Source organism: Ascaphus truei, chromosome 4, assembly GCF_040206685.1.
Source record: "Ascaphus truei isolate aAscTru1 chromosome 4, aAscTru1.hap1, whole genome shotgun sequence".
In the NCBI taxonomy this organism is placed as follows: domain Eukaryota; kingdom Metazoa; phylum Chordata; class Amphibia; order Anura; family Ascaphidae; genus Ascaphus; species Ascaphus truei.
This window is the reverse complement of record NC_134486.1, coordinates 70,309,605-70,337,486: the sequence shown is the minus strand read 5'-3', so window position 1 is coordinate 70,337,486 and position 27,882 is coordinate 70,309,605. Positions and strand designations below refer to the sequence as shown.

Below are 27,882 nucleotides of genomic sequence, written 5' to 3'. Positions count from 1 at the left end.
CACCTCAGTACTTTGGGGAAACCTCACCAGGGTGTGGACATGGTGGTGATTGGACAGTGGGGCACTGTGTGGGTACAACCGTGCGAGGCCTGTGTATATTATATTATCAGTTAGTATGTACCAGTAAAGATCTGTTATTATATCACTGTGTGTATAAATATTCTTCACTGGGTGTTCCTGAGAAGGGGTTATCCAACTACTTTGGATCCCTCCCAGGTGGAGGCGCTGTCACCGGATTGAATCAGGTACACCCCCAGGCTCCCTGCAGCGGAGGATCAGGCCTCCTGTGAGCCAATCAGGTAATGCACCACATGTGGTTTCCCTAGACACTGGGGAAAGGGGGCTACATATATGTGTGTGTGTGTGTGTGTGTGTATGTATGGGGAGGTTATATGTATTGTTTTTTTTTATATATGTATTGGGTAGGTGTTTTTTTTGTATGTATTTGGGGTGGGGGGTGGTGGAGGTTGTATATATTTGGGGGGGTTGTATGTATTTGGGGGTGGGAAGTTTTTTGGTATATATTTTGTGGGGGGAATTGTGTGAGGGGGAGGTAATAAGTGAGCTTGGGGTAATTGACGGAGGGAGAGGAGAGAGGGGGGTGAGTGAGGAAAAGAGGGAGTAAGAGTGAGATGCAGGGGAGAGAAATACATGATAAGCGGGGGGCAGGGATTGAGTGAGCATTGGGTAATTGATGGAGGGAGAGGAGAGAGGGGATGAGTGAGGAAAAGAGGGACTAAGAGTGAGACGCAGGGGAGAAAAATACACGTGAGACGGGGGCAGGGATTGAGTGAGCGTGGGGTAATTTATGGAGGGGAGTAGAGTGAGAGGTGAGACAGAGAAATATATGGGAAGAGGGAGGGAAATAGAGGGGGCTCGCGAGGCTTGATATATGTAGGGCTCGCAACACTGCCGTCAGGAGAGGGGGTGGTATCAGAACTGTAGTCTTGGGCCCTGGGAAATCTGTCTGCAGCCCTGAGTATGCATACATCAGGCTTCATGGGCCGCAGGGCTGTATAAAATGTTAAAGGCTAATGCTTTGCACAGCTTAGAGGATAAAAAACTTTTTAAAAACAGCAGTCCTATGCCCTCCTCAAATGATTATTTTAGATCTTACCCGAGAAAGGGGGTCCTTGGGACTGATACATGGCACCCCACTAGTTCCTGAGAGAGTTTCTTTTTTTTGGTGCTAAATTCTACAAATAAGGCAGCGAGGTTACTAGTGTAGGGGTTCTCAACTCCAGTCCACAAGACCCCCCAACAAGTCTGGTTATCCCTGTTTCAGCACAGGTGGCTCAATAAGTGGTCCGTTAAAGACTGTGCCACCAGTGCTCAAGCAGGGACTGATTGAACAACCTGTGCTGAAGGGATATCCTAAAAACCTTACCTGTTGGGGGGTCTTGTGGACTGGAATTGAGAACATAATAATTGAGAACTGCAATAATGGAAGTCACAATATCACCTCCATTTTATGTCCACATTGTAAGTGTTCTTGCCTGGTGGACAAAACAGTTTGGTGATCTGGAACTCAGCACCCCAGGATGTCATAGGATTATGGTTCAGTTCCCTGGGATTCGCTCAGGTCAGTAAAAAAACAAAAAAAACAATCATGAGTAGTGTGGATTCCTACTTTAAGTCTCACATTTCCCAAGACCTACTAAATCCCTTCATATAGTTTAGCTTTCTCACTCAAAATAAATTAACTTGTAACCTGTTTTTATGGATGTTAATAATGGTATCAAAAATATATTTTTCTTTATAAGAATACACCTGATACTAGAGGTTTCATAATCCTGAAGGACATAATATTCAGACAATATATATATACAGTATATATATATATATATATATATATATATATATATATATATATAAAATAGTAGTGTCAGAGAGATGCTGAACATTAAAATTAAAAAAATCTGCAGCATTATTTGTGCTGAATAGTTCTATTATACATGTGTAAATGGTATTAGTTTAGCACAAAGGAATTGGATATGGATTTAATTAAGGACTGACACAAAGAGGGCAACACATAGTTAATGCAGTGAGATCCTTTCCCCAAACTGTTTTACATTAAACAAACATACTTTTCAAGCTGTAGCTTATCTGACACCCATTCATTGTTTGTATATTAGATTACTATATTCTCAAACACAATCGGACAATTGTCAACTGTTTCTGGAACTTCATAACTGCAGATTCCTTGATTCCACCCAAATGCCCATTAAGACACAGACACTCGATTTGGACGTAAATGGCCACAGCATTTATTAAACATAACCTTGCCAGATTCCATAACACATCAACAGAAACCAACTTTTTAACCCCAATGGCCAGCCACTGACTTGAAAGCCAAGGCACATCAAACCATAATTAATCAAAGGTTAGCACAACCCATGCCACAAAGCTAATGCATTGTGGGTATCTTCCCATGCCCCATGTAGGGGGAAAACATATTAATTTCCCACCATATGGCTTAGGCAGCGCTTATGGTGCTGGCGGCGGCGACGCGACAGATGAAATCACCTGTTGCCGTCACTATTAGCGAAAGTTATAATTTGGTTTTTAGTGACGCCGCTGGTGACAAGGCCAGTGACATCATGAAGGGGGCGAGCAGCATAATCTGATTGGTTTAGAGACAGTCACATGTGGCGCCTGTCTCTACAAAATCTAATTTACCCGGCTTCAAAACTTTGTGGCGCTCCGTCGCGCTTACTTTAAGCACTTGCGACGGAGTCAATGTATTTGTTTTGGAGTGCCATTGCAAGGCATTATAAGCGCAGCCTCAGCTGGCAAGGACACCCCACCGCTGTGACAAAGCTTAGCCAATTACTTATAAATAACATTAAAACAAGTATTAACATTATACTTTATACAAGACTTTTTTTTTTAAATAGCGAGGGAGGGAAATTAACTCCACCAGTGTTTTTCTTGAAGTGGCTGACCACCCTACACGAGCTTCCCACTGACCACTCTCATATCATTGCTAACTAGTTCCCAGACCAATCACGCTTTATTCATTTGAATCAAAACAAGCCTTAGCTGCAGGTAACCCTTATCCTTGCCGGACTCCTTACAGCAGTCGTGTTCTAGTCACTATTATTCCATGGGATATTGCTTTACCTTTCTTATTTCCATATCCTATAGATCAGAGGTTCCAAACTCAACTCCTCAAAGACCACTAAGTGTAGCTTGTAAGGCTATCCTCTCAGTAGGACAGGTGGCCCAATCGTTTTGCTCAAGAAGGAGTATGCTTAAAGCTGCAGTTAAGGCTCCCGTTTTTTTTTTTTAGTTTTTTTTTTTTACTTCAATAGTTTCATGTGGGCAATCTCTACTTACCTAAAAAACTGCATAGCTGCCGGTCAATTCGTTCTCCGTCTACTGATCGGCAAAGTTTGGCGACATCTTTAAATATGGGGAATGTAAATCGTTGCTATAGGAACAAGCATGCTTGTTAAAATAGAATACAAGAAAATTGGTCTTTCAAAGTTGTTGTTTTTAAAACAGAAAATGCTAAAAGTATTTTTTCTTACTACAGAACTGATTTATTAAAAAAAAACACACATGCAGGATATTGCATGAACTGCAGCTTTAAAACCTCTGCTAGATGTATTTTTGTTTAATGAGTATTATAGTGGTGGCAATTTATGCACAGACAACGCCCTTTCTGGGAGAAATGAAAGGCGGCAATGTATTGAGATTACCAGAGGTGTAAGTAGAGGCACAGCACTAATAGGGTTGCCAGGTGTCCGGTTTTAAACCGGACAGACCGATATGTTGCTGATCTGTCAGGTAAAAAATGAGAGGTAATACCGGACATGTATGTGTCCGGTATTTTCCCTCTCTGGACGTGAAAGCAGCAGGAGTGTGAAGCGTGGCCGGGTGCAGCGTCCCTGCTCCTACCTCTAATTCAGAAGAAGGCTGCAGTGTCTGGTAACCAGGACACTGGTGGCGTCACCCCCCCCCCTCCCTCCACTCCCAGCCAAGGAGAAGACTAACCAATGGGAGGATTCAACGTCATTAAGGAGCATGCACTGCCCCCCCATTTGCATGCTGGGAAATATAGCTTTCTTCAAGCTTTGCATGTGGAAGAGGAGTAGGGTGGCCAGATTTACAAAAGTAAAAACCGGGACACATTAAAAAAAATATTTATAAAACAAATGACATCACCAACTGCGCTACAGTCAGACCGGCCTCTGCTCTGTTCCTGCATTCTCTGCTCTCTGCTGGCCCCCCCCCCTCCCCCTGCTCTGATGGACAAAACCGGAACAGCCACAAAAAAACAGGACATTTTAAAGAATGCGGGGCAGCCGGGACAGGCATTAACAAACCGGGACAGCCATTAAAAAAACGGGACTGATCCCAGCTAAACTGGGACAACTGGTCACCCTAGAGAGGAGAGAAGAACTCAATTCTGTCCCTGCCACCACAGGTAAGATACAAGGAGGGGGAGAGGATGAAAAAGGAGGATGAGGAGGTGGTGAGGAAGGAGGAAGGAGGGAAGTGGTGGTGAGGAAGGAGGATAAGGAGGTGGTGAGGAAGGAGGAGGGTGGTGGTGAGGAAGGAGGTGGGGTGAGGAAGTAGCAGGGGGAGTGAAGGTGAGGAAGGAGGAGGAGGTAGTGGTGTGAGAGGAGGATGAGGGGGCGAGAGAGGATGAGGGGAGTTGCAACAATCTTGAAGTAGTAGGAGAGAGATTTAGATCAGTATAGTTCACCATGTATGACTGCAGGTATGTTATTTATAAATTATCAGACCGTTATGTCGTTTATTTCTAAAATTCACTCCACGAATGCACCAATTTGCTCCATTTCATATGCTATTTTGTGAAAAAAATGCTGGGATAGCGCTCAATCCGCAAACCTCTCCCAGAACTTTTTTTACGAAATAGAATATGAAATAGTGAAGATTGGTGCATATGTGGAGGGAAATTTGGAAAAAATTACATAACGGTCTGAGAATTTATAAATAACATACCTCCCCACCGGCTTTTCGAGCGCGCTGCACTTTTCACTGTTGTGTCCAGTATTTTTTGAGAAGCCGCCAGGCAACTCTAGGCACTAATTATTTTTTAGCATGTGACTGTGCCATTGAAATAAACTTGTGCAACAAGGGTCTTCCATTTGATGCAGATCATTAATCAAAGAAGTTTATCCCAAGTGATAACTTGGCGGAGAGTTTTGACATGAATCGATGTAGCAGGCTTCAATATTACTCGGGGCAGGCTGACCAGGGAGGCAATTGCAGCCTGGTCCGGTCCTATTTGAAGGAATGCAGGCTGCTGCTTTGCAATAACTGCGCCGGCCCTGCACATGGCTTTGATCACAAACCCGATGGCCGGGTCAGCCTCAGAGAGCTGTGGGAGGGACAGGCAAACAGACTAAGGACTTGTGGAGGGGTGTTCACTGGAGCTGTGTTCAGTGTATGTCTTAAATGTGTAACTTTGTGCAGAATATGGTCACCTTTTAATATTTTCAAGTTAGAGAAGCGTGCCCCTTATCTAGGAAAGGCCACTCTAATATAGAGATTGAAGTATTCTATATTTTCTAAAAGAGGATGTGCGTGGCACTCATCGCCAGGGATCCCTAGATCAGGGACCGCAGTTAGCGCCACACCTGGAGTTGCCCGTAGCCAGCTCTGTACTTTGCACACCAGCCTACCATGGTAAAGACTAGTAGACAACTGTATAGGACGACAGGTATATGGGAACCTTGATAGAAGATACATCCCTGCACAGAGACCTGGAAGGTGTCTAGTAAAGTTTCAAGTCCACTTAAGCAAGAGATTGCATATCATCCATCACCAATGGTAATTTAAGGTGATAAGCCGCGTGAGCCTCCCTGGGAAGCTATCTGATCACCTAGGGAAAAGGTATGTATCCTGAAAGTCTGTCTACTGTAAATAAAGTAACCTGTTTGTCTAACAAAGTTTCTAGTACCCTTATTATCAAATGCTTATATCACCAGCCAGCCTGAACGCCAGCCCCTGAGGAGAGGTATGAGAGATGAAGCACTAATACCTGCACCAATATATTTACCACACATAAATATGGTGGAGGTGTGGGGAGGGGGAAGAGATATGGAGGTGTGGGGGTGGGGGGAGAGATATGGAGGTGTGGGGGGAGAGAGAGAAGAGGTAGAGGTGGGGGAGGGGTGAAGAGAGGTGGGGGAGAAAGAGAGGTTGAGGTGTTGAAGAGAGAGATGGGGGTGTGGGGGGGGAGAGAGAATGGGTAGACAGCTGTCTGCTGCCCTGAGTACCGACACCTCTTCCATTTTTTTTTTAAAGCCCTGCTCAAATGTATTTACCTAACCATGTATTACTATGAACAACACTTCATAGGTAAAGGGGAGGTGCTCTTTATAGGGAATGTGCAAGTTTGAGCCTGTCCTACCTCAGGAGCTGGAGCTTACTATTCATGGTGCTGCTGCCTGATGGACTGAAGGAATTAACTTTCCGGTAAGCTACATTTTGGGAGAACCATACATTCAGGCTCTGGAAAATGAAAATGTTAGGCTCAGATGTGCTACATTTTTCCTTCTCAATCTGAATACCAAGTCTGTTGGATTTGCTGAAACTGCAAAGTGCTCAGCCTTTCGTTTGTGTACCACTATATACCAGATTTTGTCGGGCTCTTGTGACCATGTCCCACTGTGTATTATATTTTGTCACGATCCCGTGACCATGTCCCACTGTGTATTATATTTTAGTTGGATCTTGGAATCATATCCCACTAAATATGATACTTTGGCAGTAGTCTGATGTTATACAATATCACATATGCAGCTTACCCATGTGAATGTTAAATAATATTTACCATGTACAGTGTATTCAAAAAAGCAATGTTTATAGAATACTAAAGAAAAAAGTGTTCTTTTTAACAGGACATGAGTTCAGTTTATATATTGTAGTCATACAATTTATACCAAAACATCTGCTTACCCGATTGCAGATTACTTATTATGACTTGATGTACAAAATTGTTTTCCCAAGATAAAGACTAAACAACCAACATAAAAGCAAAATGAGACATCAAGGTCTATGCTGCAATTTTCAACATAGTACTTGCACAAAACACAAGTAAACAGGTGATAAAGTGGCTTTTTAAGTCTCTTAAAGCATCAATAATGACGTGTCTGTAGAATACAAGATTTAGTAAGAATAAAAGATATCGAGTCACAGGAATCATTATAATGACAAAGTTCCATTTTAGAACAGCTTAGAAACTTCACAGCACAGTATACTGCAGGTTGTTTAAAGAGTTATTGCTGGAGCTTATGTTATAGATGTGGAACAGTTTCTATGGTAACCAAAGTAAGAAGAAAAAAAAGGTAGGAGAACAGAAAGTAAACGGAGACTAAAATATGTCCATTTACGTTTTTTTCTTCACATCACAAAAGGACTCCTACCTGCAGTACCTAAAATAACTGCTCAGAATGCGGATAGGTTAGGTTCTACCTCGTACAAATATTCAGCAGAATAGCATTTATCTCTGCACAATACATTGCGCTCGTATGTATGTTTAAATTACAACATCCTGTTCCATATAATGCAGCTCCTTAAATGTTGTCATTCTATATGTCCAGACAATCCCGCTCTTGGCTTGCATAGGGCATTTGGGCTGTATAAGAGACACAGAAATTCAAAGGTCATAGGGGATCATTTTACATAGTCTGATGCGGTCATTCAGGCCTTTTTCTGATTATTATTTGAAACCGGTCCAAACGGCCACATCAGACGATATCGAAGAAGGTCCATAATATGTAAATACAGTAGTAACTGGAAGAGGATTATAATCTATGACTACAGTATGACCATTGCTTAAATAATAGTAGTTCAGAATGCAAACAAACCTCAGGGTTCACAATTAATGTAAATCTTATATTTCCAATAAAAACAGCCGTACATTAGCGATTAATATTCACTATCATATTTTCAGTGAACAAGCCCATATGTTGCTTGGGTCAACACTGCTCATTAAAAAAGAATAAATAAACGTTTTCATTTTCTTTACCGTTTTGTTAATTCCTCCCTGGGAATTTAAAATGACCCCCGGCATTCACACACATTAAGCAAACAGAGGTTGTCATGGTAATCTTGAATGATAATGAAATTATGAAAGTGAAGGGTTTTCAAAAGGGAATAAATTGCAATTACAGACCACACTATCAGAGTATGTTATTTCAATTTCTGTTTTTTTTGCTTTGATTGGTGCTATATTTCCTTGCATTTCAAAAGGAATTGTATCGTCTCCATTGTTTCCATAGGTACCCAGATGCTAATTATTACAATACTCTTCCCACGCAACCAAATATACTTCTTAAATACCCACTCTGCTAATAACTGCATTCAATGTGAAGGCATTGACCAGAACTCCCTTGACATTATAGGGAATTAAGACAGTATTTTACTATATTAGGAGGAATCCAGGTGGATCTATAAACATTGGGGACACTTTTTCCCAATAGTCTTAATGAAGATTTCCTTTATTCTGCATTCATCAAATGAATATATTGAGACATAGAGAGTTGAACAATAAACTCTATTGGGTTTCCTGGGCTAACTATAACATTTCTATATTATTTGAATATCAGGTACTTCATGTTTGTTTCCTTTAAACTGAAGCATAGGGCACCTGGGTTAGGCCCCTCATTGTACTGATGTATGCATGTGAATTGCAGCACTGACACCAGTATCTAACTAGTTGCCATAGCATCACATTTAAATATCCTCCATAACACAGGCCGGCCCACTCCCGAAGAAGCACAGGTAGAGCGAAGCGTGAGTCGGGTATCCATAGCATCGTGGTTAACGTGATGTCATTTGCATGACCTCTGGCATAAGAAGCGTTTATGGCAGTGCAGTACTAGACATTGGGTCATCCCACTCTCAGCCTTCAGAGACCTTATATGTCACGCTAGTGTCTGTTAAGGATTATCTGTCTGCAGGGACAGAATGTAGGGAAGTAGAGTGTGACCAAAAATGATTATCCCTATTACTAATATTACACAGTATTAATATATTAATATGAGTGTTGAAGGTCTGTCCCACAGATAGTGGGTTTTCTTTTTTACTATGACTACCTTTTTCATGGGACCACTTTCAAACGCTATGGTCCTTTACTTACTTAACAGAAATGACGGATGTCCATAGAATGTCAGTTTACAGCTAGATATATAGTATTAATGCATCGTTTTTTGAGTGGGGTCATGCAGATATATGGTTACATTTTACATTTCAATTTGATTTCTGCATGCTTTCAAATATTTTTTCTTTGGATCTCTAATTTTTAACTGGCAAATAAAATAACATTTTTAATGTAAGGGGTTTATTAGGAGTGTAACTTTTTTTATTATATATAAATATATAGCTGAACAGGACTTTCAAGTATAGTGACTCTGAGACCAGTGGGGAAGACAGAGGCTCAGGAAGGAAACTGAGGGTGATAGACAGAGCAGACTCAAAACATTCTAGGGTCATTCACAGGGTACCATGCAATCTAACTTAAGGTTATAATCAAGGGCAAAATCCAGAACATATCCGAGGTCATACATAAATAACAGGCAGGTTAACTTGAGGGGTTAGGCAAGGCAACATCTAGAACAGATCTGAGGTCATAAACAAGATAGCAGGCAAGGTAAAGTGAGGGTTTGGGCAAGGTAAAGTCCAGAGCATATCCAAGGTCAAAACACAGGGAAGCAGGCAGCTGGCAAAAGAGAGACATGAACTGTAGTGAGGAGCAGAGCTCCAACACAAGGAACAGAGTAACTTCCTGGACCTTAAATAGGACTCAACCTTGAAGTGGGAGAGTCTTGCATCGGAATGCCTATGGGAGTTGTAGTTTTCTCCTGTGTCTTAAGCCTGGTGGACACTTGCAATACTGCAGCCAGAATAAGCAGCACATGGGGGCAGAGCTGCCGAGACTAAGAGGACCAGTGAGGTTGGAGGCCAAGACCAGCACAAGAGCAGAACTACTGCAGTTCTGCAGATTCGGAGCGGCCACAGCTTGGGCAGTAAAGTTCCACCCCACATAACCGCTGCTTGTGTTCTGGGAGACGTGAGCAACTCTGAAGGGGATCCCACTTGCAAACACCACAGTACACATACTGGTTCCTGTTCAAATCTTTGTGAAGTAACAGAAAGTGCAAGAGAATAAGATCTCTGATGGTGCGATCAAAAACCTTTGATGAAAATTTTTAATGAAAAAAGTATTGTGGCAGGATGGTTTGTAGGTCAGATAACAGTCCACACGTGCAGTTTCAGGGTAAACCAAAAGGGTAAACCAAATGCTGAGTGGTTTTATTTCTCCACAACACAAATAAACATTTGGGCACACTGTGTTTTTAAGGCAGAACAAAACTCATAAAAAAATGCCTACTCCCCATAGGGAGATCTTGCTAAACATTCCAGGCCTAATCTATTGGGCTGGCTGGCTTTGTCCAGTTCCCAACCCCTAAACATATACCACAATAGTTATGGAACAATATTAAAGTCCTTACTGTATCTTTGTTTGGGAATCTCTGACCCTACAGAGAGTCCAGGAAATCCTTCTGGATATGAGCTTGCACAGGACAGCTCTGTAGACTGTCAGCCACCACTACAAGCAGTACCTCCTTATCAAGCTGGTAGCCAGCTGTCTAAGCTTACTTCCTGATTGCCCAAGTATTATTACTGGGTTAACCTTCTGAGTGATGGATGAAGGACTCAGATGTATGTTTCCCAGGCATAATTATCAGTACCTGACTTCAACCTGTCACATACCTCACCTGTTTGTGTGTGGCTAGGGCCCCACACGGCTGAAGCCCGACCCTCCACTCCTTCTCGTGACAAAAAAAACCTGACAGTGTATGCAGTGCTGCAAATATAATCTTGCAGGCACAATTAGTCTCTGCCCTGTATAGCTTACCATCAAACTGTGGAGGTAGAGTTTTATATATATATACTGTATATAACTGTGGAGGTAGAGTTTTATATATATATAACCCCACTATTGGGATTACTATTTTCATGTAAAGGGTTAAATGTTGTGGGTTGTTGCAAAGTAGTGACCTTTCCAATATTTGTTGCTAAATAGTTTAATAGAAGCTTAGCCACGCCCACTTTCTAGAACGTGTCTACCCTGTTATCTGGGGTGGGATGATATAGAAGGATTCAAACCACTCCCCCTGTAGCTGTGGTGACCATTGATTACTATTAAGTATAAATAATGCAGGTAGAGGAGTCTGGTCCTTGGGCTCCAGGAGGAACAAGAGGAGGGATCTCACCCTGTTATGTGTTAGCCCTATATGTTTAAGAGTATGGTCACCTTTATTGTTTTCTAGTGAGGGAAATGTGCTCCTTACCTTAGAAGGGCCACTGCTGTGTGCAGGAACGACTTGTATCCCTTTGCTACAGGAGAAAAGTGTGTGGTGACACATGGCCTGGGAGCCCTGGAACAGGGACTCACTGTGGGGAGTACCACTTGGTATTACTCTAATGCCAATTCCATGCCTGTGCACACCAGACTACCATTGTAGGGGCTAGAGGTACCTGCACAAGATAACAGGTAATGGGAGCCTCGATAGAAGGTGCACCCCTGAACATTGTCCTGGTAGAGTTCTGGAATGAAATCCAAAGCATTGAGAGTGAAGGAGTGTACATTCCCATCACCAATGGAAACTATAATAAGTGACAATGCCATGTGTGCCTCCCTGGGGAGCTGCCAGAGCCCAAGGGAAGAAGTCTGAATGAGGTGGAACTGTCAATAAAACGTCCTTTTTGTGCAACAAAGTTCCTGGGGCCCTTTATTCCACCTTTAAAGCTTACATCACCAGCCAGCCCGGACACCAGCACCCTGAGAAAAGGTATGAGAGTCTGTGCACCAACATCTGCACATTTCCACACTACATCACTGCAACAACTCCTTTTGAGCCGGCAAAGAGGGGTTATTCTTATATACATAGAGAAAAAATACAACTTATTGCTCTTTGTGTTCCTGTTTCTATTTTCTTGCCGGGTTCTTCCTGAGATTAGATAAGGTGCACAATAACTGGACATACACTGCAGCACTATCAGAAAACCACATGGCAAAAGAAAACAATATTCTGGCTCATGTTGGAGGAAATGACTATTTTCAAGAGCAATGTCTAATTTCAAGTAAGCAGCTCAAGAATTTATAGGTTGACTCAGGGTCTCTCACTCTTCCCCCTTATTTTCTCTCCAGACCCATTTATCTCTCTCCCCTCTCTCACTCTACCTCCTCTCATTCTTTCACCTCCCACCGCCCCACCCTCTCTCACTCAACCATTCTAATAATTTTACCTCTGGGATGAGGGCCTCCACTCATGAAGAGTCCCGTGGGGGAGGGGAGCTGAAGTTGGCCCAAATTCTGAGCAAGCTCAATTTCCAGCATTGGCTTGAGGTAGTCAGAGAGGGCACGCAGTTGAGGAGACTGGAGAACTGAGGCAATGAAGGGTACAATGCAGAAGGTTGGGCACTGCTTTTGGTCAGGCCGAACTTCCAGCATCGGCAAGCCGGCCGGGTCTCCCAGAGCTGCCGGGTCTCCCAGAGCTGCCGGGTCCGGGACACTTGGCCCAGCTCTCCGACTTGTATATAAGTATGGAAATTGGAATTTGTTTATGAGGGTTGTTTGACTTTCTGCTGGTGTTTAAAGATATATATATATATATATATATATATATATATATATATATATATATATATAGCAACTGTAAATATTACTGTATGTTCATTTGCATGTCTTAGACAGGTCTGCAACCCTGTCTTTCCCCATTGTCACCCAGCATACAGCGCTTCCACTGCAGAAAGGGATTCTGGGAAATGACATGCAAATGAGCACTCAGTGCCACCTTTTGTCTCAAGCTCGTATTACACAAGCCAATCCGCATGCCGTTTTAAACACAGCTTTTAGACAGAAGCTGGGATGAGATGCAAAGCCATTAGACCCACTCACATACATGTTTCAACCTTGATGGGTATCATCAGTGTGAGGCTGGTCTTAATGGCTAGAGCAGGTTTGAGACTAGACTAGGTAATCACCACTGTCATTAAGGTTATGGTGGGTAAAAAAAGTGACAAAAACCCTCCACAGTAAAGCATAAAGCAACTGTAAATATTACTGTATGTTCATTTGCATGTCTTAGACAGGTCTGCAACCCTGTCTTTCCCCATTGTCACCCAGCATACAGCGCTTCCACTGCAGCAAGGGATTCTGGGAAATGACATGCAAATGAGCACTCATATATATATATATATATATATTTAAGTTATGGGGAGTAAAAAAAGTGACAAAAATGCTCCACAGCAAAACATATAGCAAATGGAAATATAACTGTATGCTCATTTGCATGTCTTAGGCAGGTCTGCAACCCCACCTTTCACCATTATCACCCAGCACTTCCACTGCAGCAAGGGATTCTGGGAAATGACATGCAAATGAGCACACAGTGCCACTTTTTGCTTCAAACCCATTTTAAACATGGTTCCCTATAGGCTTAAGCTTGCTGCATGGTCACAGCTTTAAGCACAGCCAGGTTTAAGATGCATAGCCAGTAAACCCACCCACAGACAGCTGTTTTGACCTTAATGGGTCTCATCAGTGTGGGGTTGGTTACACTGGCTATTGAACAGAACAAGAAAAAACACAAAAGCGCACCAAGATGAGAGATAGATATTGTATTAGCAACAAATAATAAAATTAGTAACTTACATATAAAATTTCTTTAATAATCCCCGATTCTGGTGTCTATCACAGGAGTAGGGCATCACATAGGAAGTATGAAGGGTAATCTCAGTTCTGAGAGATCAGACCCGCGCGCTGGGGCTGTCTCTGTTCACTCTCCTGTCCTCCACGTGTGGTAGCGTGGTGCGGAGTGTAGCGCGCATGTGCAGGAACCGGGGCCTTCAATAGGTGTCCTTAGGATGCCTGTCCGTTTTTGATAGCATAGAAACGATCGGAAATAAGCAGGAACGGTACACTTGAGTGTGTACTGGTGGTGGGTAGTAAAACCGCCAGCCACAACAGTCGCGACGCGTTTCGTTTAACAAAGTAAACTTCTTCAGGCAATATATATATCATCTTGGTGCGCTTTTGTGTTTTTTCTTGTTTTGCTGATATTGGTATCACCATCGGGGTTCCGGTGGAGACCACATTTGGAGGTGGGGGAGACACCTCATAAACACAGAAGCAGCAAGAGAACTGAGAGGGACCAACACTCCAAGTTTAAAGAGCCAGAGCGCGGACTGAACTTTTCATTACTGGCTATTGAACAGACCTTGAGCCTGCTCCTTCTGGTTCCTCAGGAGGATAAAGACAAATTTAGAGCAGTCTACTGTATGTTCACCCTTTGTAAGGAGTGGACACGAGTTCCCTCATCTCTCCTCCTGGCAGTGTGAGAGGCCAGTCAGGCCGCAAGGCTGACTGGTCTGTAAGATCAAAGGCTCCAGACTAAGAGAGCACGCATCATCCAGGGATTGGTGTTTTTTGTCTGTGGTGCACTCTGGGTGTTGGTATATATGTGGGTCACTTACACTTTGTGTTTGCTCGGCCCTGAGGAAGGTCTCCCTGTGGAACCGAAACATTGGCTTACGTGTACTGTTTGTTTTTTGAATACAATTGCCTTTTGGATTACTCCCTGCTGTATGCTGTCTCCTTTACCGGTTCTTGGATTGGTAACTATGCTGTGTGTGCATCTATGGGATTAGCATCTGCCTTATGCCCTACATCAGTGTGCTGACTGTCTCTGCGATACTATATATATATATAGTATATATATGTATATATATATGTATATATATATATATATATATATATATATAAATATATATATATATATATATATAAAAATATATATATATATATATATAAAAATATATATATATGTAAGGGGGTCACCCCCGGTTCCCCTGATCTTCCTTTGCCCCCTGCCTTACCCCTGTGGCAGTGGGGGAAGGGGACGGCGACTTCTCCCGGTGGGCACCGCCCTCCTGGTTGTGGCGCGAGCTTCGCCCATGCGCAGTAAAGATCGCGCACGCGGTCCCCATAGAAAAGAGCTGTACCAAGAACTACAATTCCCAGCAGCCTCTGGGGACTGCACTTTCACCCTTGTCACAGGCAGCATTGAAGCCAATAGAGCTGGCAGATTCTCATGCTGCAGAGTTGCAACAATGTTGTGTGCAGACAGGATTATTGTCAGTTGGATCCAGGAAGAGATTGGGGAAGGTAGTGTACACAGAGCAGGGCTCTGCTGTACTACGCCAGAGAAACCCCAGGCCCAGGTAGGCCCCACTCCCCACTAGGTTAGTGGGTAAGTTCTTAGGGAAGGCCCCTTAGATAGGACCCTGCCCTTAGGTGTGTGTAATCTTGTCAGTGACATAGCTGTCGTGCTGTGTGCTCTGACTAGAAGACGCAGTGTGGCCTTAAGTGCAGCCACAGCAGTTAGCTTTGGCTGTGTCAGTGAGAGGCCCCTCATAGGAAGAAGGGGGGTTGCTTTCTAGTTGTTCAGTGTGTGTTATATCACCAGTGCCAGTTGCACGTGGTGAGCTGCCAGAGTCTGGGATCAGACAGAAGTTACAGGGAGAGTTATTCTGCATGCAGGGACTAGGGTAGAGGTATACCCCAGGGCCCAGTTAGTCCCCTATGACACCAGAGGAAGCTGTATGGTATAGGGTTGGCCTTAGGACAGGGACTCCTTCACCATATTTAGAGCAGCAAGAGGGTTGCTGTCTGACAGCATCTGACTGTCTGACAGCGTGTTCAGAGACTGTGTTAAAGGAGCATTCCGGCTGGAGATTCCTTTCCTGTGGATGCAGCGTGTGCATCCATTCCTGCAGAGAGCAGCGCAGCACGCCGTGGGATCACTGTGCGGTGTCGCAGAGTTCCAAGGATTTTCCTGACCAGGACTGGTCAGGGAGGTAGTATATATTAAGTGCACCACCGGGCCCCAACACAGGGAAGCGCTATCCCTCACACTCACACTGGTCTTTATTGTTGGGGACACTCAAGAGATTGCGGGGAATGTGATGATGGACATGTGGGTGGGGGATGGTATGCATTCATAGTGATGCACTGTTATTGATATATTGTTTTGATGTTATGCAAAGAGGTGTTATTGGAGTCACAGTTCATGCTCAGTAAATACTGTTTATACATACTGTGTGCTGAGTATATGTATGTGTCCTGCGAGGATCAATTACCGTTCTGCTGGGAACCATCGCAGGTGGAGGCGCTGCACCGAGTACAGGGTTACTCATACTGCTGCGGCCGAGTTTATTCGAGCATTTGCCCGTTCTCGGCTGCAGCAGTAACCTGGCGCGCGCCGGAGGGTGCCGGGCGCGCGCCGAAGCCTCGGAGGAGAGGCCCGCCGATCGGGGCTTCCCCCTCTCCTTACCGGGTCCGCCGGGTCCCCCGGAACGTCCCGCCGCCGTCCTAACATCCGCGCGACACCAGTGCTCCCTCGGGGAGCCCTGGGCACGCGTACAGGCGGCACAGGCACCCGATGATGCGTGACCGCGCATCGGTGATGCGCGGCACGCTGAGGGAGTGCGGCTCGCAAGCCGGGACATATCCCGGCTTGCGGAATGAGCCGTACTCGAATTAAGTGTGCCGCCTGTGTAATATAATTACCCCAGGTTCCCCGTGGCGGAAGCTCAGCCCTCCTGTGAGCCAAGCAGGTAAAGCACCACACCTGGTAACATTGTATGTTCTCCGCACCCACACTGTATATGCGATTGGGTGGGGGGGAACACCCGTTACACATTATATATATATATATATATATATATATATATATATATATATATATATATACAGCTAAACCCCGTTATAACGCGCCTCGTTATACCGCGATTCGGTTATAACGCGGTTTTCCCGTGGCTCCCGTTTTTTTTGCACACTGCACACACTGCACACACTCACTGCACACACACTGCTCATTGCTCACACTGCCAAACTGCACACACACTGCACACTGCTCACTGCTCATTGCTCACACTGCACACACTGACACACTGCACACACACTGCACACTGCACACACACTGCTCATTGCTCACACTGCACACACTGACACACTGCACACACACTGCACACACACTGCACACTGCACACACACTGCTCATTGCTCACACTGCACACACTGACACACTGCACACACACTGCACACTGCACACACTTACACACACTCACAGACACTCACACACACTCACACACACTCTCACACATTCAGACACTTACACACACTTAGACACTCACAGACACTCACACACACTTACACACACTTACACACACTCACAGACTGCACACACACTGTACACTGCACACACACTCCTCATTGCTCACACTGCACACACTGACACACTGCACACACACTGCACACACTTACACACACTCACAGACACTCACACACACTCACACACACTCACACACACTCACACACACTCAGACACTTACACACACTTAGACACTCACAGACACTCACACACACTTACACACACTCACAGACACTTACACACACTTACACACACACTCAGACACTTACAAACACTCACAGACACTTACACACACTCACACCCACATACACACACTTTCTCTCCCATATATACATACACACACACACTCTCTCACTCTACACAGGCGGGGGGTGGGGTCGGAGCAGAGGAAAGGCCGCGACCAGCACCACCACCCGCTCCCCCCCCTCCTTCCGCGCAGGCAGCGGGAGCGCCAGGGACAGCGGTGGGGAGAAGAAACCCCCCGCTCCCACCTCCATGCAGGCAGCGGGAGCACCGGGCACGTGGAGGGATCAGAGGTAAGCGGGGACCGGAGGGACATCCCCGCTCCCATCTCCTGCCCTGCGGGCTGTCCCGCGGTGACAGGAGGAAGCGGGGAGCGGAGGGACATGCCCGCTCCCATCTCCTGTCCCGCGGGATGAATCTGCATTAAAGCGGCGGCCATTTTTTTCCCGCGACCCAGTTAGTAACGCGGTGGTCTCGGGGTGGACCCCGAGACCCGCGTTATAACGGGGTTTAGCTGTATATATATATATATATATATATATATATATATATATATATATATATATATATATATATATATATATATATAAAAAAAAAGAGAAAAAAGCGAACTCCCCTAGTGCATTATTTATCTTATGAGGCAGATGAAATAAAATGTATTTAAATAAATGTAAGGTAAATAATACACACTTACAAGACATAAAGAGTAAAATTCACGTAAAGGTATCTTTACACACAGACTCCTGGTACAGATCAGCTGAGAAGGATGGGGGAGACCTTTATGTATACCCACTGAAAACCAGTTGCCTTTAGACCTGCAGCTGGAACACTCACACACAGCAGAACCGACCGCAGTCACATAGAAAGCAGGCACAGTGGGAAATGGTATCGATCTCACCTCTTGCCGCTGATCAACACGAGGTGCCAGAGGCAATCTCAGTATACAGGAGTCCCTTAGTTAGCAGCAGAACACCACGCACACTACGTGCTTGCGCGATGACGTCACAGTTTCTACGTTTTTCGTCAGCGCTTGCCGACTTCGTCAGGAGTATTTAAACCAGGCTCCGCTGCTTCAAAGTTAATGCCATTGTTTTCAGAGTGAGTGCTTTTGCTCACTTACCAGCTCCTTCAGGCCATATGTACTTATTTTGATTTTGTTGCCGGGTTCTTCCTGAGATTACATTACGTAGAGTCTGTGATATTTAAAGGAGTAGCTCCTCCTACTTGATTTTTATTGTGCCTCCCCCTTCCTCCCCCCCCCCCCCCCCCGAGCCAAACATTGCTATTTTCAGCTCTGGGGACCCTGTGTTTCCCCGAGATACTTACCGGTGAAGATACCAGGTTTATATTTCACTTAGGGGAAACAAAATGGCTACCAAATCACAGGTAAATAGGGAGCTGCAACATAATCGGATGGGGCTTCTGATTGGATGGTCATTTAGATTAGTTTTAAAAACCAGGAAGTAATACTTTTTAACTTCACCATTAAGTATCTCAGGAACCACAGGATTCCCGCAACTGAATGCAACTGAATATAGTGCGGTTCATATCTGAAGGAACCTCCCCGTTCCAATCCTGTATAAAGAAAAGGAGGCTAGTTTGGGTGGGTTGCTCCTTTAATGTATTTTTAATGAAATTGTACCATGCTATAATTGTGTATTTCTTGTTTCTATTTCTCGGATTCCCTATTTAATATGATAGGTAGCTGCTTTTCTCAGCTCTTATTCACATTAATTTGTTCATACAGTTCAGAAGCCAGAGCAGTGCAATGATGCTCATGTTTAAAGAGAGCCAAATTGGCAGATACCTCTACAATTGCAGGTATTTATACATAATGAGTATGCCATGTCATTCATCGTAATCCTCTTGTAATACATTACACAGCAACTAAAGGCAATGTCTTTAACATTGAATGGCATTCAAATGTGCTGCAGTCACTTTGGGCAGTAAAAAGGTTGTCAGTCATCATTATTATTGGTTTTGTTGCTTTTCATCACAGGGAATCAAATAACTCTTAAAACATCCTTTTAGTTTTGAATTCTCTTCTGGGAGAATAAAATAGAATATGCCAAAAGTCACATCAGCTGTAAACCATTTGTAATTGTGATAGATAGCATAACAGACAACATCTATTTTTTATATATATATATATATATATATATATATATATATATATATATACATATATATATACATATATATATATATGTATATATATATATGTATATATATATGTATATATATATATACAGTATATATACATATACATACACACACACACACACATATTGTATATCAGTACATAAAATATTGCATCAACAAACATAAACGTTCTAGTTATACACAAAGAGTTGCTATACTGCTACACTGAAGAAAAAAATAATTGTAGCTACTGTAGGTAAATAATTTACTTACCATATCAGTAACTTATTTGACCTTGAACAGCTTTTGACATGGTATTTATTTCCGCTTACTATATTACATTTCTCAGTCATACCTGTAATTGTTACTCTTTCCCATTTCTCACATTGCACCATTTCTAAATGTCACACTGTCCAATCAAAAGAATATTGCACATTAAACATGCTGTTTTATCTAAATCAAGGACCCTGAGAAAAGATCTTACAACGAAGTAAACGATTGTGCCCATCAATTTTTAACTACGCAATCTATTCTGTTTTCTTTCAGAAAGACGTGGCCCCCAAGCTTAAAGTTTAAGTGCCGATTGTGAATGACTCAAATATCCCACCATCTAAAAAAGTTTCAGCTTAATAAATACATGGTCTACAGGAATATTTCGAATGCTAAATTAAAAAATGTCCGTTTTTTTATTATTAAATCACTGAAGGGCCGAAGCTTCACATTTTGAAAGACAAAGCATTGAGATAGAAGTGTAGCCCTGGGTGGTTTGGGCTATAGTTCTGCCCTCCTCCTGGCAGTAATCCCTGCGTAAGGGCAGGTTTGCCAGGAGTTATCATGGGTTTTTCCCCACCTCAAGCAAGTGCCCTGAGGCAGTGAAGGCAGGTCACCTGACTCTGTGTCTAATCAAGAGACACAGGGGCGCTGCCTGTTGAAACTACTTAGGGCATTGCACTTCCTATTTAGAGAGAGTAGTGTGAGTTAGAGTAGTGTTGGAGTGAGAGGAGAATGAGTAGAGCTGTTATAGTTATAGTCAGAGTTCAGTAGGTGGACCATATATCTCCTATCCTGCCTAGGGGGTAGGGAAAGAGCTAGACCCACTCTGGTGGCCCTAGGCCCAGAGTGGAGTCAGGGACATCCTAAAGGAGGACAGCCTGCTGTGCAACTGTCTGCTGTGAATGCTGTGAATAAGGAAGGAATAAAGAGACTGCACTTTTATACAAGCTCCTGCCTGGGAGTGGAGTTTAGCAGGAGGAGGGGAGACAAATTCTTCTGTAGGTACTCCACCCCATATTGCTGAGGGCTGCAGGAGATGGAGGCGCTGCACCAGTGAAGAGACGGAGGCACAACCCCAGAAACCTGTCCTGTCTTCCCCATGTTATCGTGTGGGTCTCAGGGCCCCCTGTTGCCAGCAGGTACACCCAGTGAGAGTAGAGATGTAATGTACTTTATTCCACAGATCTTAGACTTTGGAACATACAAGCTAGATATCAGATCAAGAGCCCAAATGACCTCAATCTCACCAACATACGAGATAAGCTTGTGTTCTTAATGTGTCATTTGGCAGGAGTCCGATACCAACGTTAATTGTTGTAAAAATTGAACGTTTGGCAGCTGTTTTCCACAACTCCTGACAGTCTTCCAGTCTAAATCATTGCCCCAATTGTTCTTCCAAGCTATCATGTATTTATCTTTTCGGGTGACATCAGCCAAGAAAAAGTTCCAATAAAGATTTGTGATCAGCTTGGATTCGCCTAAGGAGTGTGAACATAAATATAATTTTTTTTTAAAAAGGTAGAATCCGGCAATTATGTCAAATTCCATTTTTTTATTGCATATTTGTGGATATTTAAAATGGTCAGGTTTCAAGATTGGGCATTTTTGATAAATGCCAGTGAATATTTTAGTAGATGAGCTAGACTGCAGGTCTTTAACCTTGCAAATACCTTTCTTACACAATTTCTGAGAGAACCTTCTTGGGAGACCAGAAGGAAACTCCAATATTAAATAATGGTGTCATGAGTGTCAGGGAAGAGATGAGATTACATTTCATTTAACTGAATCCCTGACCCTAGAACAGGGGTGGCCAACTCCAGTCCTCAAGTGCCACCAACAGGTCTGGGTTTAAGGATATCCCTACTTCATTCTGACTGAGCACCTGATTGAGTCACCTGTGCTGAAGCACGGATAGGCCCAATACCTGGCCTGTTGGTGGCCCTTGGTGACTGGAGTTGGCCACCCATGACTGACAACAATGGCTCTGCATTGGATTGTTAACATTTTGAGGTCTGTTTTATTTGTAATGCCTAGAAGAATGCCTCACAAAGAGCAACTGGAAGCAGAAAGTTGAGATTCAATGTCGCAAAATGAAAATGTTATTCACTATTCAGACTACTCACTAAACTCTAATGCCAGGAGATATTGGATTACAGCCAGAAAATACCACCAATATTTATCATTTAGGCCAGGCTAATGTTAGGCATATCTTGCCTACAGATATATAATGGCCACTTTAGAAACAGGCAAGATAAGACTAGCCAACCAAGCATACTGTAGATGATAATGACATTATATACATTTGAAATAACATATTTAACATGATTTAAATATACATTTCGACACCTTTTAAGTGCCACTGAGGAAACCTGGGCCCTCTCAAGGAGGTAACCCTGTTGATGTGCAAGGGGTTAAGGATCATGTAATGCATATTGAAATGTATATTTTGCTATTGTTTTTTATGGTGTGATCATTTTGTTTTATTTGTAGAGTGACCTGCAGCCCTGTTCGTCAGCTTTGACAATTAGGGCTGTAACTCATTCTTATATTGGGAGTGTTGTTAGGCGTGTTGGGGTTGGTAATGGAAGTAGGAGCTCTGGGAAGGATGGTTGAGGCCCCGGAAGAAGGGAGTTGGTCGTTAACCCCTTGTTTGCCTTAACGGTTAGTAAAGCATTGCCAATAAATGCCTAACTAGCCTCCTTGGCATGCAACAGGAGAGGATGTAGGGAGGATGAGCAGATAGTGTACTGTAAGGAAGGGGTGCTCAACTCCAGTCCTCAAGCTCCTACAACAGGGCAGGTTTTCTTGATATTCCTGCTTCAGCACAGGTGCCTAAATCATTTCCTGCGGCAGCACAGGTGTTTCAATCAGCCCAGGTCAGCACAGGTGGCTCAATCAGTCCCTGCTTCAGCACAGGTGGCTCAATCAGTCCCTGGTGGCACAACCAGTCCAAGACTGAGCCTCTAATTGAGCCACCTGTGCTGAAGATGGAATATCCTTAAAACCTGACCTATTTTATAGGGGGGGGGGGATCCTGTTCAGGATCTATGAATTATTGTGGTCATTTATTTACAGCTCTTACAGTATGTAATTAATCTCAAATTTGTGTTGTCATGACAAAGGAATGAGAAAGTAGAATGATCCATATCATGAACCTCCTATTCTGACAAATGTAAAGTCATTGTTTAAATAAGTATCCACCACACATTAGTTAAGTTATGGTGGGTAAAAAAAGTGACAAAAAACCCTCCCCCGTAAAGCATGTAGCAAATGGAAATATTACTGTGTGTTCATTCTGTCTTAGACAGATCTGCAACCCTGCCTTTCACCATTATCGCCCAGCATACAGTGCTTCCACTGCAGCAAGGGATTCTGGGAAATTACATGCAAATGAGCACACAGTGCCACCTTTTGTTTCAAATCCTTTTTGACATGGACCCCTATAAGCTTATGCTTGCTGCATTGCACAGCTTTTCAGCACAGTCTGGGTTAAGATGCATAGCCAGTAAACCCACACACAGACAGTTGTACAATTTTTTAAATAAGTCAAAATAGTAAAGCACTGCAATTAAACCACCTTGAATCATGAGATATGGAAACCTGTGTGTCTAATATAACACTGTTTAACACAATGTATTTGCCTCACAAAACTCTGTGAAAGGTGGTTAATGTTTACATGAGTTTTATTGAAATGCGGAACAGTTGTGGATGGCCTGACATTCCGTGAACATGCAGGCAAACGTCTCCTTTTTGTTGTGTCATACGAATCTTACTCCCATAGTGTTTTTTCTCATGTTAGGTTTCATGGACCTTAACCAACTTCTCTCTGGGAAAAGGGGGTAAAGAATTCCCAAAATAACCTGTTTTAAATACACATTTTTATGTAACCAAAATGTCCTTGTTGGCTTTCTATGGATCGTGCATTGGTCCAGTTATCAGTATTTATTTATTACAACACAATGATTGATTGCAATTCTCAACATTTATTACTTTCCATACTTTCCCTGTGATAAGGAAGATTAATGTGTTCTACTCTGGTTTGTAAGCTACAGTAGCATAATGACTGACATTATTGTTGATGAAAAATATCCTGCCTCAGTCAATTAATTAATTCACTTCTACAATTCAGAACTTTTGAACTCAAGCAAAAATGTGAAAAAAATATTTTAACCACTATTTATATGTAATTCAAACTAGTACCCGTGCCTATATCCACACACTACCCAAGTGCAGTTCACGAGCATAAAAAAATACACTATCATGCAGCTCAGAGATAAAACAACAAAAAAAATCCAATTGTTAATGAATACATGAATAAATGACATGACAGTAATGGCAAATGGAAGAGTGAACTGAACTAATATGAGATTAAATGTACATACAGAAGTAATTGGCAATACAGAACTATTAATACAGACCATATGCTCTCAGCCTCGGTAAGCTCTGAGTCATTAACGTGGTATATAAAAGTGCATTATAATAGAATATACTCTAACTTTTATTAGTTTCAAAATTCTGCATATTTCATCGGCTCTCAAATCTAGGCCACCAGGTAACATTTCCAACAGCACAGAGTGTGTCTGTGTGTGTGTGCACATGTATATACCAAAATCTTTAATAAATATCAATAAAGTTTGATTCGAGTAACCTTTATTATGTTTGTTAGTTTAAGAGTGTGGTGGAAAACAACTATGCATGATTTGCACATAATTATAACATATACAGTAATATATGTATGTATGTATGTATATATATATATATATATACATACATATACACATATAACAAGAGATACAGTAACCGGTACTGTAAGTATTGTAGTATTGTAACAGTATCAATACTGTAATTTTTCTTTCTCCCAACAGCATACTTACAGAATTTCAATGAGAAATCGACTTTATTTATTTCAAATTTTTTCTAATGCTCTACTCAGCAAGATACTCAGTACTAGAGCGCGTCTATTTTACAACTGCTATCTTGGTTAAAATTATTATGATTGATCTTTATCCTTAGCTATGTATAGGAGATCTTGGATTAACAGTGAAATGAAACATGGAAAAAGAAAATAGAATGTGCCTTTTTTTTTTTTACCTTGTTTTGATCTGTCCAGTACAGGAAAAATCCATTTGGATCCATTTTAAGGATAATTGGATACACAAGAGTGGAGTCCTAAAAGTCAATAAAAAATAGTGACATTAACATTTCACATAATGTTTTCAAATTAGAAATTGCACAATCATCAATATATAATTTACATTTGAAAATGAGTGTATATATATAAATATATATATATATATATATATATATATATATATATATATATATATATATATACATACACATAGCTGAAAAAGATTTCACAGGGACTCCAATATAATATCCTGAATGGGCTGGTGCATATCCCATAAAGATAACAAAAGCATACATTACCAGAAACTGGCAAAAAGGAGACAGCACTCAGACAGGTAAGTTCAGTAAGTGTATTAAAACACAAATCACAAAAGTCCAACGTTTCGATCCCACAGGGGGATCTTCCTCAGGGGGGTGCACCCCCTGAACTTACCTGTCTGAGTGCTGTCTCCTTTTTGCCAGTTTCTGGTAATGTATGATTGATATATATATATATATATATATATATATATATATATATATATATATATATATATATATGATATACACACACACACATATATATATATATATATATATATATATATATATATATATATATATATATATATATATAATATACACACACACACCACGGTACTCCTACAAGAAAATTTAGTTTGTGGCTGGTCCAGGCTATATTTTCTGCCCTCTGTCACGTAAGTTCCAGTAGCTATAGACATTGTCACATTATCCTGTGAGGTTTACCCCCCTCATGCAGCCTCTTTGAGTGACTGGGGTGGAGGTGAACTGGGTCTGTGTACAGTCAATCGGTGCAGACCTTGTGCCCTCCCACTCTGTATTGGAGATGAGTCAGCCTAAATTATAGGCAGTTCTAGTTCCTTCCGGCTGGGAGTGAGACATAATCTCAGCCCCTAAGGGGGTTGAGGTGAAAAGATCTAATAGACTGCAAGGCCTCAATTGAGAGAAGCCAGGTACCATCCAGAGGCCTGGGACTTAGCCTGAAAACCCAATGCATACGCGGTAATAACAACTGCAGTGGCTGCTACAATAAAGGATCCTGTTTTATATACCTCTGCCTAAGTGACAGTCTATTGGGTAGAGGTATGAAAGAAGACTGTCATGGTGGGGACTGTCTCCAGTACACCTGGAGCCTGCTATGACTGGAGGCGCTGACACAATGAGAAGAACCTGAAGGATCACCTAAGGGACTGGGATTTTGAGTCCTGTGAACGCCTTTCACAGGCGGATGCCCACTTGTCTCCGAATGGTGTCCATGGGGATGCAGCCTTCTGCCGAGGTTCCTCGGTGTAGACCTTCAGGAGGTTAATGAGGACGTTGGCTTTGCTAGAGTACCCTTCGATGAAGCAGAGCTAGTATCTGCAGAACCCCAGGAAGGATTGCAGCTCCATCACGTTGTCTGGTCTGGGCCAGTTTACTACAGTTTCAACCTTAGCGAGGTCGGTAGCCACTACTTCTGCGGACACTATGTGGCTGTGACAGGGCTGCTTGTACTTTTGTAGAAGTTAAATGCATGTTTGCTTTCTGGCATCAAGTGCACCACTTTATCTTTCTTTCATTCTGTTTCTGTCTTTTTTTGCTGGGCCCAGCGATCTTTTTTTTGTTTCCTTTATCTGAAACTTTACTAACCTTTAATGTGGTGTCCTGAGGTCAGTCAGTACAATACAGGTCTGGTTGGAGTTAAACACAGTTTGATGTTACACAGCCATGGGCAGTCTCTGTTAAAAAGGAAAAGGGCGTTTCCGTCCTGCATACCATCCAGGGTGGATTATACCATGGTATGGAGGGGAAATTAAAGTAAGTGATACTGAATGTCATTTATTTTGCAGAGTAAAGACATGCATGTGATGTTTGTAAAAGGTACTGTTTTGGGGCTTGCTATAGAAAATTATATGTTGTGTGAAGTGTATTATGTTTGCTAATTGTGTAAGTTTTGGGAGTCAACTCCCATGTGTGGTATACTAAATTTGGTTTGGTCCAAATTAACCAGTAATAAAAGGGAAGGGGGTTTCTTTCCCAGGGGCTGCTGCACTCCTTGTTGTTGCTGTGTGATAGAAGGTTGTTTTTTTTCTGCACTCCTTGTAGCTGTTATGTGATAAGAGGATGTCTGTGGAACTTTAGTGAAAGGATGCAAACTTTCTAATGCAGATATTGCTGGCTACTCTCTGTATGGAGACATCACGCTGGGGGAACTGGTTGTTGTACACCTGAATGTGGAATACCTAATAAAAAGAAGGTTCAGAGAACAGCAAAAGCCTCTTTCATTCTTCTCAGGGTCTGATGCTGCTGCTTCTTTAAATAAAGGCTGGGACTCATCCTTTCACAGTGGCCCACATAGGTGACTGACGTGCAACAGAACTGACATTTGTCCAGGGACAACTTCAGGCCTTCTTTGCCCAGTCTATCCAGTGCCTACAGAAGGCGTTCCTCGTGCTCTTCTAGTGTTTTACCAGACACGATGATGTCGTCCAGATAGACTAGGCATTCCCAGGAATTCATATCTTTGATGGTCTTATCCATCAACCTCTGGAAGGTTGCAGAAGCACTGCAAATGCCTTGGGGCATTCGAGTGAACTGGGGCAGTCTTCACTGCTAAGGCCCCACAGCTTCATCTTCTCTGCCGACTGAATAGGCAGGTGTTTCAGATGCAGGTTTTAGAATGGCCGGTAGATAATGGTCACTTGCGACCCGGTATCCAGCAATGAAGAGAAGTATATTCCTTCCACTAGGACCCGTATGACAGCCGCGGGACCTACTAAACTGTAGGCATCCGTTTGGGGTGCCTCTTTGGGGCTGAGCACAGGGGGGCGCT

At 42.7% G+C, this 27,882-nt stretch overlaps 1 protein-coding gene across 2 annotated transcripts in view; it reads right to left on the bottom strand.

Moving 5' to 3' along the window:
- Positions 1-27,882, bottom strand: part of PLCB1 (phospholipase C beta 1) — an 810,170-nt gene that overhangs the window by 771,334 nt on the left and 10,954 nt on the right. For both annotated transcript variants that reach the window (XM_075596018.1, XM_075596020.1), the window contains exon 2: positions 25,011-25,088. In XM_075596018.1, coding sequence (XP_075452133.1) covers positions 25,011-25,088 — 78 coding nt within the window. The remainder of the gene's footprint in view (positions 1-25,010; positions 25,089-27,882) is intronic.